At 48.7% G+C, this 12003-nt stretch overlaps 1 protein-coding gene across 3 annotated transcripts in view; it reads left to right on the top strand.

Moving 5' to 3' along the window:
* Positions 1-12003, top strand: part of VOPP1 (VOPP1 WW domain binding protein) — a 110372-nt gene that overhangs the window by 75432 nt on the left and 22937 nt on the right. For all 3 annotated transcript variants that reach the window (XM_032304481.1, XM_032304479.1, XM_032304480.1), the window contains one exon: positions 5734-5870. In XM_032304481.1, the coding sequence (XP_032160372.1) occupies positions 5734-5870 (137 nt within the window). The remainder of the gene's footprint in view (positions 1-5733; positions 5871-12003) is intronic.

Below are 12003 nucleotides of genomic sequence, written 5' to 3'. Positions count from 1 at the left end.
CTCCTGCCCCCCAGAGCTGCGGCCACACTCAGTATTACCACATCACCTTCCCCTGGGGTCTCGGTCGCGGGGACAGCTTCGGTCAAGAAAACAGGTATGTTCAGACCGGCTTCATGATGAGCACTTCTGCTCCCAGTTCGCAGGAAGCTCGTTCCCATTTTCACAGGCTGTGGCTGGGAAAGAGGAGCCCATCTGTTGGAGGGTGGGCAGGTGGGATGACAGTGTTGTCCCTTCAGCAGCTCCTGGTTTCTGAGATGGAGCTGAGGGTGATTGAAAGACTGAGAATAGCAAATCTCACTCTGAAGTCCCTGCTGCCTTAAAGCCGTTCCCATTCACTCTGTGTCAGCTGAAGCTAACTTTCGGGAGGGACAGCCTGCTGCCCGCCTTCCAGCTCTGCTGAGGGAAATCGGGAGCTGTGTGAAGTCTGAAGAATTCTACCCAGAGGGAATGAGAGTGTACTGCTGACAGAGCATCCCGGAAGGCCAGAAGTGTGGTTTCCAGTAACAGCGGGAGAACCCTTGCATTGCTGTCCTTGGGGCACGCCCGTCTGGGGGTATATCTGAAAATTTACTGGACACTCTAGATGAGATACTGCTTCAGATCCCAGGGCCTGGGTGGAAGAGGATTTGCGTGAAGCCAGTGGGGCATTTCCTGCAATCACCCTCCTCTGTTCCCTGCGGTGGGGCTACCCTCCAGGCAAACTCCCAAAGCTTCTAGATGACTTTTGGATCTGACATCACTGGCTTCCAGAGACTTTAAGGCTTCTACTGAGCATACTAAAGTAGCCATTTGACATTTTTTGAGGTTTTCTCGTTCCCTTCTGACAACTTTTACTGATTTTTGATTAGGGAAAACACCTGTGAGTGGGGATTCCACATGTCACGTTGTCTTTGATAGGAGGGGCTAGTCTCCTGTCACTGTCACCACCTCCTTAATGAGGCATCAGTCATTTGGGGGCTCAGCTCATCTGTCCTATCTGAGCCTACCCTGGCCTCCCTCAGGGCTGGCTTGGGCATTCCCTGTCTCGAAGTCACCACTTCTGGCAAGCTCTCCTGAATCAGGTGCCATGTTGGTACCTGAAACTCTATAAATGAAGGTAAATGTTTTTTGGCCTAAGATTTTCTAACTGCAAGCATTTTGGGGTGCACTTTAAAGTGGAGTGGATCAGTACCACGGCAGGGACAGGAGGACCAGTGAGTGGAGGGTCTTCCAGAGCTTGGCCTGGCTTCACACATTACTGGCCCTCAGAGTTTTTCCTCCATGGGGCCTTGTGTAGTACTACAAGACCAGACTGCCTGGGACAAGAATCCTGAAATAGCCAGCTTGCCTAAAGCACCAAGTGTTCCTAAAAATGAAAAAAACTTGCCAAAGTTTAAGTATTATGTGATTTTTTTTTTTTTTTAATTGAGAGTCCAGGGATGCCTGGGTGACTCAGTGGGTTAAGCCTCCGCCTTTCACTCAGTCATGATCTCAGGTTCCTGGGATTGAGTCCTGCAAAGGACTCCCTGCTCAGCGGAGAGCCTCCTTCTCTCTCTCCCTCTGCCTGCTGCTCTGCTTACTTGGACTCTCTCTCTCTCTGTCAAATAAATACATAAAAGTCTTAAAACAAAACTGAGAGTCCAGGGGGCACCTGGGTGGCTCATTCAATTAAGCATCTGACTCTTGATTTTAGCTCAGGTCATGATCTCAGGGTCATGAGATAGAGCCCTGTGTTGGGCTCTGTGCTGGACATGGAGCCTGCTTAGGATCCTCTCTCTCCCTGCCTCACATCCCCCTGCCCCCGACCCTGTGCTCACTCTCTTGAAAAAAAAAAAAAAAGAATTAAAATATCGAGAGTCCAGGAAAAATATGAAGTCCTGGAAACTAGAGCATATTCTGTTGGCTTTCCCAGGAAGCTTTACCTGAACCAGCAGTCAGGTGCCATCGAGCCCCTGGCCAGGGCCCCTTGTCAGAGTTGGGGCACATTAGTAAGACAGCATGCGGTGAGCTAGTGGGATCCGGACAAAGAGACATCTTGTGAGTGTCATCAAACAAGGAGTGACAGATGACAGATGTGGCCAAGTTATTAGTGTTGAGATTCTCACCACATGTCCTAAAGTGGGGATATAGCCAGAAAAGACCTTGAGGTGTAATTTTGAGGTGCCCCAGCTGAAGTCAGAGGATGCCTGGGTTCTTCCCGCTCAATGCATTTCTTCTCGGGGTAAACATTAAGGGTCTGGTATGCACCAGGGCCTCCTGGAGAGGCACTTAGTCAGGCTCCTAAAAGAGACATGTCTAAATAGGTAATTATATGTGGAGAGTTTTATTATTTTTTTAACAGATTTACTTTTATTTTTACTTTTTTTTTTGAAGGTTTTATTTATTTATTTGACAGAGAGAGATCACAAGTAGGCAGAGAGGCAGACAGAGAGAGGGGGGGAAACAGGCTTCCTGCCGAGCAGAGAGCCCGATGTGGGACTCGATCTCAGGACCCTGAGATCATGACCTGAGCCGAAGGCAGAGACTTAACCCACTGAGCCACCCAGGGGCCCCAGATTTTTTATTTATTAGAGAGAGAAAGAGCATCGCAGCAGGGAGCAGAGGCAGAGGGAGAAGCAGACTTCCTGCTGAGCAGGGAGCCTGATACAGGGCTCCATCCCAGGACCTCAAGATCACGACCTGAGCCAAAGGCAGATGCTTAACCAACTGAGCCCTCCAGGCACCCATGGACGTGGGGAGTCTTAAACCAGTGTTTAAATCAGAGTGTCTGATGCCAGAAAAATGGGGAAAAGCTGACAAATCTTCTGACCAGGTCTCAGCAATGGTGTTCTGTGCAGAGGGACCAGCACACTGATGGGACAGAGACATAAGAAGAGCCGATGTGGTGAGAGAGTGGCAGGAAACTCATGTGGGGCACAGGTGTTTGGGGGAGAGGGACAGGATGGGAGTACAGAGCTGGACATGGAGGGAAGCAAGGGCTGCTCTCCAACCCGGGTCCCACCTTGTTTTTGAAGAAGTCTGTCCACTTACCATAGGACGAAGGTTTTGGAGGAAAATGCTTTCAAACCTCCGTGCCAGTTCTGAAATCTCAAGTAATCTTTAACCAACACTGTTTCAATGAGATCATTCGGATTAGAACAACTAGACTGAGAGCACCCTTGCTTCAGCTGGGAAGCTCACTGGGAAGGAGGAAAACCAGACAGGGTTCTGCCCATGAGCCCTGCTGCTGGGGGGCTCCCACTCCTGCAGAGTTGTCCTGGGAGAGAACCAAGTGCTGGGGGAGGGCAGAAAGGGATTGGGAAAAACAAATGGGACTGAACAAACCAGCTTACTTTTGATAATAGAAAAGGCAGGACCTTCCTCTCTTAATCCATGGAAAGCTCCCCAAACCTGCTCAGCAATCAGTCCTGAGTACTTCAGAGAACGGCCCTTCTAACTGTACCACTTCTTTTCCCTAACTGAGGTCCTGCTTTCTCTCTTTCCTTGTTCCTATACGCCCATTTCCCTGTTCCTTATCAGTTTCTCTCTTAAAATGAGTTCTTGCAGACTAATATTTCAGGAGAAATGATGTTGATGATTGATACCGAAGCCGGCCATTGTTTCCTGCCGTGTGACTTTGTTCTGTCCCTGCCTTGTACTTGCCAGCAGTCTGAAGTAGGAGGAGCACTACCTTTCTTATTCGGCTGAGAGAATAAGAATTCCGTTTGACAGTGTAAACCATGTTTCAGCTTATCTCAGGGAAGAGACCCATAGCTCAGGCGTCTTGTGTATTTTTCAATCCGGGGAGCCCGATCTGTCGGAAGTGAGTTGTAGTGTTACTTGAAAAGGCAAACCCGTACATACAATCGGCCTCTCTCTCTGCTTTCTATTTCTGCTCAGATACTTACAGTTGGACCTACTGGTGAATGTAAGATTATAACTGAGTCCACCCCAGGGAAATTAGCTTTAAGAGCTGAAACAGTTCCCTCTGTGATTCCAGCACCCCAGCGCTGAGATGCCAGGCCCTGGCACGGTGGGGGTTCTTGAGCTTCCTAGAAGCTCCCCAGGACAGGGGCCCACAGCCATCCTCTGGGGCCTCTTGCTTACCCAGCTTCCTACTGGAGCACAGGAGCTGTTCTCTCCACACAGAACATGCCTTCCCTCCTCTCCAGCTTGCCGCTTGCTTTCCGTCCTTCAGAACTCAGCCCAAATGTTGAAGGGAAGCACGTTTTTCTGATTGCCTCACTCTAACACATACCCTTGTTTAAAACCTCTTGTTTCGCTGACTTGTACACTTAAAAATGGGGACAGTGGTCCGTTTTACATTATGTGTATTTTACCATGTGCACACGCACACCCCACGCCCCATGACTGCACCGGCACTTTTCTTTTTTAGCACTGACCAGAGCTATAAATCACTGAATTTGTAAGTGTGCTGTTTGCTCTTCCCTCCTCTACCAGAATTCTGGTTTAATGGGTGGGGAGGGACCTCACCTTACTCTCTCTAACGCACAAGAGCAGAGCAGCTGCTTAAAAATTGTTGAAGGTGTAATGAATTAGGAGACAGGTCAGAAAGCCACAATTTCAGCCCTTTCCTGAATCATTTCCTGTCTGGTGCCTCTGATCTCTCTTCCTACTCCACATTCCAAGGTTGTCCAGTAACTCCTGACTGACTGACTGATGGACTTGCTCTTAACATCGTATTAAGAATCTTAAATTCTTTATCGTCTGCTATTTTCTTCAATTTCATTTCTGTGTGGTCAGGTGCCTTTAACCATGATGTAGCTGGCTCTGCTGCGTGTTCATATTTCATAGGGTGATAAGCTGCCCACATAGTGTGGGTATATTGGGTGAGGTTCTGGAAGGTTCCCTGCGTCCCATAATACTGTCAGGTAAGAGAGAGAGAGGCAAGAGTTTCCCAGCTGTGTCTGTGCAGGACAGACAGCTTGGCTCTTCTCAGAATGACTTCCCCTATTTCTAGAAAGACAAGGTACAGTGCAAATAAATGTGAGGTGGGAAGAAGCTATTTATCCATTTGTCAGTTCTCAAATGCCAGCAATGTGACAGACCCTGAGAATTCTTAGATCTGAGTTGGACAAAGGTCCTGCCATTAAACCAGTCAGACTTTAAGGTCACAGTAAGAGAATGTCAGCCAGACTTAAGAGATTTCTCATCTGCAGCTGTTTTATTGACTGCATTTTCTCTGGTCCTGTAGGTTTTCTGTAATTAAGGTGTGCTCTAGGAAGGCCACCATTTAAAATTTGACTATTCATGTAATAATAGAGAGAAAACTGCTAGGAAGGACAAATGTGCTTATCCTTGTTGCTTTCCCCATGAAGAAGGGAAAGTGGGGGACATGGACAGCGAGGAGAGCTGGGTCAGCCGTGGCTTGCATTCAGACAAGATTTAGGAGCCATCTCCAGTTTTGATTGAAAGGACTGAGCTGGGGTCAGAGCCATGGACAGAAAGTGATCGATCAAGTCTCTGAGGGCAGCTAACCAGCTGTAGCATTTTGAGATGGAAAGCTCACTTAGCCTCTCCGTGTGAGCGAGCTCTGCTCAAGGGCATCCCAGGAGCCCTACCAGGTGCCACCCACTAAAAAAGGTCCTGGTGGAAACGTCAGGGGAAGGCCGGCCTGAGGAGCCAGATGCTGGGCCCCAGGGATCCCTTCACTCTCGAGTCCCTGTTCCCGGCTCCCCGAGTCCTAGGGCCCTGGAGCCTGGGCCAAGTCATGGTGGGCCGCGAGCAGCCCCTCCCCGCTGTGCTCTCGCTTAGGTTCCTGCTGATGATGGGCGTGCTCTTCTGCTGCGGAGCCGGCTTCTTCATCCGGAGACGCATGTACCCGCCGCCGCTGATCGAGGAGCCTGCGTTCAACGTGTCCTACACCCGGCAGCCCCCGAACCCTGCGCCAGGTCAGCCCAGCCCTCTGTCCTCGTCTCTCCTTTCTGTTCTGTTTGTGTCCCCTGCAAGCGTCCGGAAGGGTCCCTGCTACCACGTGGGCTGGAAGCAAAAATTCAGGCCCCGTGTATTCATTTCAGTTCTGCTGATCAGCCTCACTGTGTGTCTGCGCTGATAAAGCTGCGGTGTCTGTTGGATTGGACCTCTGTCACCTCGCGTTCTCACCCAAATCGTGGCGCACCTTTTATGTGTACATGTGTGGTTCCTATATGCACCCTGTTGGCTGTTTTCCCTTAAAAACTATTTCATGTCTCAGTTTCTGTGTACAAACAAGAGTGTCCTTGCCATTCCTTATGCACTGGGACTAGATACTGATTTTGCCACTAAGTGGTGATTTGCTTAGATATTCTGTCATTGCTGATCATTTGTTTCTCTTGCTTGGTTGTTTATTCATTCATTCAACAATAATTTATGCAATCTACTCGTATTTGGAATGCCTCAGAATAGTGCTACTACAGAAAATAGTGTTGCTGTACCAGTTCCATTTGGCCTCATTAGGCAGCGTTACCCAAAGTGATGCCATAGAGTCAAAAAAAATTAGTGGTCTCTTCATTTTTACAAAATTGCTTTAACTATCTAAAACCCTCAGGTACTGTGTTGGGTGAACTCAAGCTTCCCTGGGGACACACGCTGGTTCCCTATTTTTGACATGATGTGTGAGATGTTTCCCTCCCCTTTGAGGGAGCCTTCTGAGGAGGAGGGGGTAGAGGATGGGCTCGGCATTGCCCGTTAGACTTCCTGTCTTTTGGCCACTGTATGTGAGGCCAGGCGGCGGGCATCTCCGGTGCATACCTCGAGTGGACAGAACTCTAGGAGCAGTTCCTGCCGTGGTTTTTACATCTAGAGATGCACTGTACATTGTGGGGCTTATAGTTGACAGCCCTGGTAACCTAAAATGTTGTGGGGAGGGTAGATCTTACCTTCAGTGTTCTTACCCTCATAATCATAAATTGAGAGGTAATGCGTAGATTTATGACTTATATTGCAGTGATGACTTCACAGTGTATGTTTATCTCCAGACTCACCAGGTTGTAGATGTTAACAGTGGTTTAGCTTTTTGTATATCAGGCATGACTTTAAAAAGTTGTCTAAAACCAAAAAGAATTAGGGGAATTTAGTGTAAAAAGTTTTTTCTCTGTTGTTCTCACGATGCAAAGGGAGTGAGGATGGACATCTGTTGATTTGTTTTTTTACACCAGATACTCACCAGCTTTTTTTTTTTTTTTTAAAGAATTGTCTTTATTATTTTCTTAAATGTTACTAAAAGATCTGAATATGGATTTCCCGTAACAGTTCAGAAGTTGCTGTACATTAAATTTTCAGTCGGGGTAGCATGACTTTTCACGTGCAGGTGGATTTTTAATCTTTCCTATTTGGGAATATTTGAATAGCTTCAAATTTACTCTCTAGCATAGGGTGAGGTGCAAATTTTCAGATAAATTTGGGGAGGGTGCAAAATTAGATTTCATCTGGATTAACCTGAGTCAGTCCTTTGATTTTTGTTTTTTCTTTTCTAAGAAAGAAACAGTAGATCAGAGAAATGGGTCAAAGACTTAAAAATTTCCTCTGGTTTTTTTCCCCCCTGTTAGCACTATGTCAATTCATAGTACAGGGAAAAGCAGTCCATGTCCCACATGGCCACAGATGCAAGACGCCACATGTCCTTTGCCATGGTGCTGTCAGGTCTGTCATCCCTTTACGGTCAGGGTGAATGCTGAGAGCAGGAGGAGTTCCAGTGCTGGCCGCGTAAGACCCCTTGAATGTCTGTGGTGTCTCGGTATTTCCAAATGAGGCCGCTGTGTGTCCCCCATGTACCATCTTTCCTCATTCTGCCTCTTTCCTGCATCTCAGTGCAACCCGGCTGGTCCTCAGCCCCCTTATCAACCACACCCAATAAACAGGTATCAGACCCTCCCCGGTCTTATCTCAGACTCTTACCCCTGAGCAATGGCTGCTGAAAGTTTCACAGTCACTGGTGTCTTCCAGCTCTTTGTCTACCGCAGTGCCACTGGAAAGGTCTTTATAAAAAAATTAAAAAGCACACAGGTCATGTTATTCTTATGCTTTAAGGTTCTCCGCCAGCTCACTTTGTTCCCCGCAAGTCTGCACTCCTTAGCCAAGGACTCAGAAACCTTTACAGCCTCATGCTTCCACCCATGGCCTTACTTCTGCTCAGTGGCCTGTGTGAACCACCTGCGCTCTCTGTCTGCCTGGAAAATGCCCCCTTGGTGAACTTGTCCCAGACCATCTCACTTCATTGCCCTTCTCTCCTGGGTGCTTTGCCAGGTGCTTTAATAGCACTGATTGGGGTGAGTTTTAATCCCTTTTGTCTACTTTGGCCCCCCCATGAGCCCTGCATCAGTAGGATTTACATCTCAGGCACCAGGCCGACTCCTTTCTGCCAGCTGAGGGAACCGGCCAGCCTGGGATGGGGGTTTACGGTGGCCACACTCGGAGCCAGGAGCCCTGGCCGGCTTGAACTGCTCACTCAGCCTGAGTGTACCGCATTGTGTAGTTTGCACAGCTGGGAGTGAAAGCCTGTGCGATTGTACAGATGACTGTAGAGTCACCACCCGTAGTGAGGGCTGTGGAGGAGAACTTAAGGATGCAGGGAGAAGCCGTGTATGTGGGAGGCTGCTGCCACACCGGGAGATGGGAATGCCTGTTTAAGTGGGGGTGAGCAGGGAAGGAGTGAGGGTCCAGGAGGTGGGCAGAGAGGCTCCTGGGGTCTTCCTTCCCCTCCAGCCTTTAACACGCCCAGAGCTCTAAACACCTGTTGTCCGTCCCGGGACCATGACATCCACTGAGGACACTACTGAAGGCAGCGTAAATGTAGGAATCTGAGGCAGGAGAGTCCCCAGTAAAAAAATGTCCCTTTGTAGATGGCAAAGAAAGCCCAGAAACACCAGGGAGCGGCTCTTGGTGGGGATGAAGCAGAGCCTCTCCAGCATCTCAGGGAGTTTGGTTGAGCCCATTCCCCTGTGGTCGGAGGCATTCAGAGTAGTGGGAGCCACTCCGTGCCCTCCAGGCCCCCTCCTGATGCATTTCCATGGGAGCTGCGTGCCAGAGCCTCTCACACCTGCCTCCTCTGCCCGGCAGGGAGTCCTCGCCGTCTTTCTTCCGTTTGTTCACCTCATATGGGCCTGTAGCCCGATTCAGCCATCAGTCCCAAAATACACCGTAGTATCACATGAGGGCAGGCTGGCTTTGTGCCGCGGGCGTGCCCAGTTTCCATAATTTCACGACCAGATCAAGGTCTGTGCCATTTGCTCACAGTGCTGAGCTTGGAAGCAGTGTAAGTGCTTTGATTTGATTCTTTAGAACTAGTCATAAAAAAAATGGGGCCTGTTGGCTTTTTAGCGATTCCAGGTACATACCCATCTCACGCTGTCGGTGGGTTTCATCCCCTCCGCGGCAGTTTCTTGAGATCCTGTAATGCTCCGGGCACTGTGCCCCTGGGGGTGTGCGGTGGGAGAGGAAGGCCGTGCCGAGCTCAGCCGTCTAGCAAGAGAAACACAGTGCGCTAACATTAAACAGTAGGCTTCCAGGATTAATGTTACGCCTAGGAATAGACCGCTCCTTGCTCAGGAACGCAGCATGTTCATGAGACACAAGACAGGGTTCATGGATCTGCTGGGGGGGCTCCTGTTCTCTTTTGCTGGCCTGGGGGAGGGGAAGTAGATTCTGGCAAGCTTTGCTTATTTGTGAGGAAGAAGAAGCAGAAGATTTTAGAGAACCCATACTTGTGCACAGGATGGGGGGAGAGTCGAGGCCCATGTCCTGGTATGCAGAGTGGCACATAGTGGCGTTCCAGCCGGGACCAGCATCCCAGCACAGCGTGGCCGAGTGAGGAAAAGCAGATCTACGCATTGCAGAGATTGCTCCTAACTGGGGCAAGGGGAAGGCTGTGACAGCATCGTGGTTTTAGGGGGCTCGTGGAGCAAGACCTGGGGGGAGAGGCTGACAAACCAGGTGTGCAGCTGAAGTTTGGAGGTGGGCTCCGACAGAAGCAGAGGCTGAAGCCCAAGGCTTTAGCTCATTTGGGCCTCAAGCTAGGTGGGGGGTGTTGATGTTTGGGGAACAAAAAGAGGCAGCTGGATGGGGTTTAGGAGGCCTGAGGTCTATGAGATCACAGTGGGCCACTGTCTTTTTTGAGCCTCAGCACTTCAGCTGCAAAATGGAATCATATGAAGAAAAACAGTCCTTGTTTCAGTTTAGTCTTTAAATATGGAGGTAGCCAAAATGTCATTGGAGAAAGTCAGAGCTCCCTAAATGCTGTAGGCCCTCCCCCCGCAAAATCTTTCCACATCATGCTGCTGGCAGCATGTGGGTATGCCCTCCTGGGTAGAGAGGAAGGATAGACTTCCTTCTTTCATTCAGAAAGTGCAAGCTAACTGACAGCAGCCGCTGTGTTCACACAGGAGCAGAGGTAGGACCAAGGTGTCCTCACTGCTGCCCTTGAAGAACTTGTAGAAAGAGGGGGTTGGGGGGTATGTCTGATAGTTTAATCACCCTTCACATCGGAGCCGAAACGCAAACAGAGCTGCTTGAGTTCTGGGGACAGCCTGGTGTTTTGGAGCAGGTGGGGTAAGGATAATTCTACTTCAGGCTGATGGTGCTTCAGGAATGTGGAGACGGAGACCAGACAGCCTGTTGCCGTCCCTAACCCCTGTAGCTCTGAGGGTTACATTATGTGTTTACTGAAGAAACTGGGTGAAGAGCGGCCCAGGATGAGCAGCTGCCCTGGGCCCAGAAAGCCTGTGCTGCCCTGGGAGTCTCCTCCCTGCCGCTCCGCTGTGCTGCTCTGGAGCACCCCCTTCAGGAGGAAATTATATCAGAACTTATGGTTTGGATGAAAGAAAGTAACTGGAAATATTTAAGTTATTTATTTAAAAGTCACAAATGCCAGTGTCCTAATATACTTCCATAGCTACCAGAATACTCCTTACCACTTCCTCCCTGAGGGCAGAAGGTGCCTGGTTGACCAGATAATTCGGGCGAGTGAGGAGGTCTGGTTTCAAGGGCTGTTTCATCTACTGAAGCCCAAGAATTATAGCCTCACATCAGGGAGTTCCTTCTTGCTAACCAGAAATATTTTTCCAGAAAGTTCCATGTGTCTGTCTGTCTGATTTTCTGCTTGTGTGTCTTCTCTTTTTGTCATTCTTATTCTGGTAATTCTTTCTAACTTTGATGCCACCCTTTCCTTTTCTAGGACAACTCAATTGCTATTTTGTATGATTTGCACTACTTAGTTCATATAAAATAGATGTATCTAGATGTCATACCATATAAAAGTAGGAGTTATAATTTTTTCCTTCCATTTGAAAATGCGAGGGTTTTTTCTTCACCTAAAAACATTTAATATCCTTAGCTACTAGAAATAGGTAACATTTCACACAGAGTGCAATTCAAAAGGAAAGGCATTTTTTTTAGCCTGCCCTGTTGGTAGGCAGTTTATTGTTACTTTAATTACAACAGTGTTCCCGTCTATAATCTTTGATCATCGGGGACAGAAACTTCTAGCACATTTAAGTCTTCAGCTTATTATTCTCTGCTCTGCCAATGACAGAGAAAAGAGTTGTGAGTTTGATCCCCTTTCCTGCCCAGTGCACATTCTTAAAAACCACTCATACTTGAGGGAAGATGACACAAGTCTGAAATGTGTTCCTTATGTGGTTCCTAAGGGCAAAGCTGGTCAGACAGACTGTTCCCACCCACTTCATGTGCATCGAAGGTCCTTAGGTTACCTTTCAAGTCTGTTGCTTCATCTGTCCAGACTGCCTCCCAAGCCTGTCATCATGAACTTTTCTCCCTAAGTGTATTTGAAAGGGCTATTATTAGTCCTTTCAGAGAGGAAGTAAGGACAGATTTGGGCTCCTTGTTGCAGAGAGGTCCCCAAATGCTGTCTCGTACACACACAGTCTCCTTCTGTCACTTGTCAGTGTGTTTTAAGCGCACGCACTGTGCGTTAAGTGCTTGCTTAACCTCAGTGCATACAGTGGAGATTAAACAGATGGCCCCTGGCTCTGGGCTCTTCAGGAAGGACAGTGAAGCAGAGTGACAGCAGTAGTAACCCCTGACAGCTGA

Source organism: Mustela erminea, chromosome 11 (genome assembly GCF_009829155.1).
Source record: "Mustela erminea isolate mMusErm1 chromosome 11, mMusErm1.Pri, whole genome shotgun sequence".
In the NCBI taxonomy this organism is placed as follows: domain Eukaryota; kingdom Metazoa; phylum Chordata; class Mammalia; order Carnivora; family Mustelidae; genus Mustela; species Mustela erminea.
The sequence above is the reverse complement of the archived record's forward strand: the minus strand, read 5'-3'. Positions and strand labels throughout refer to the sequence as shown.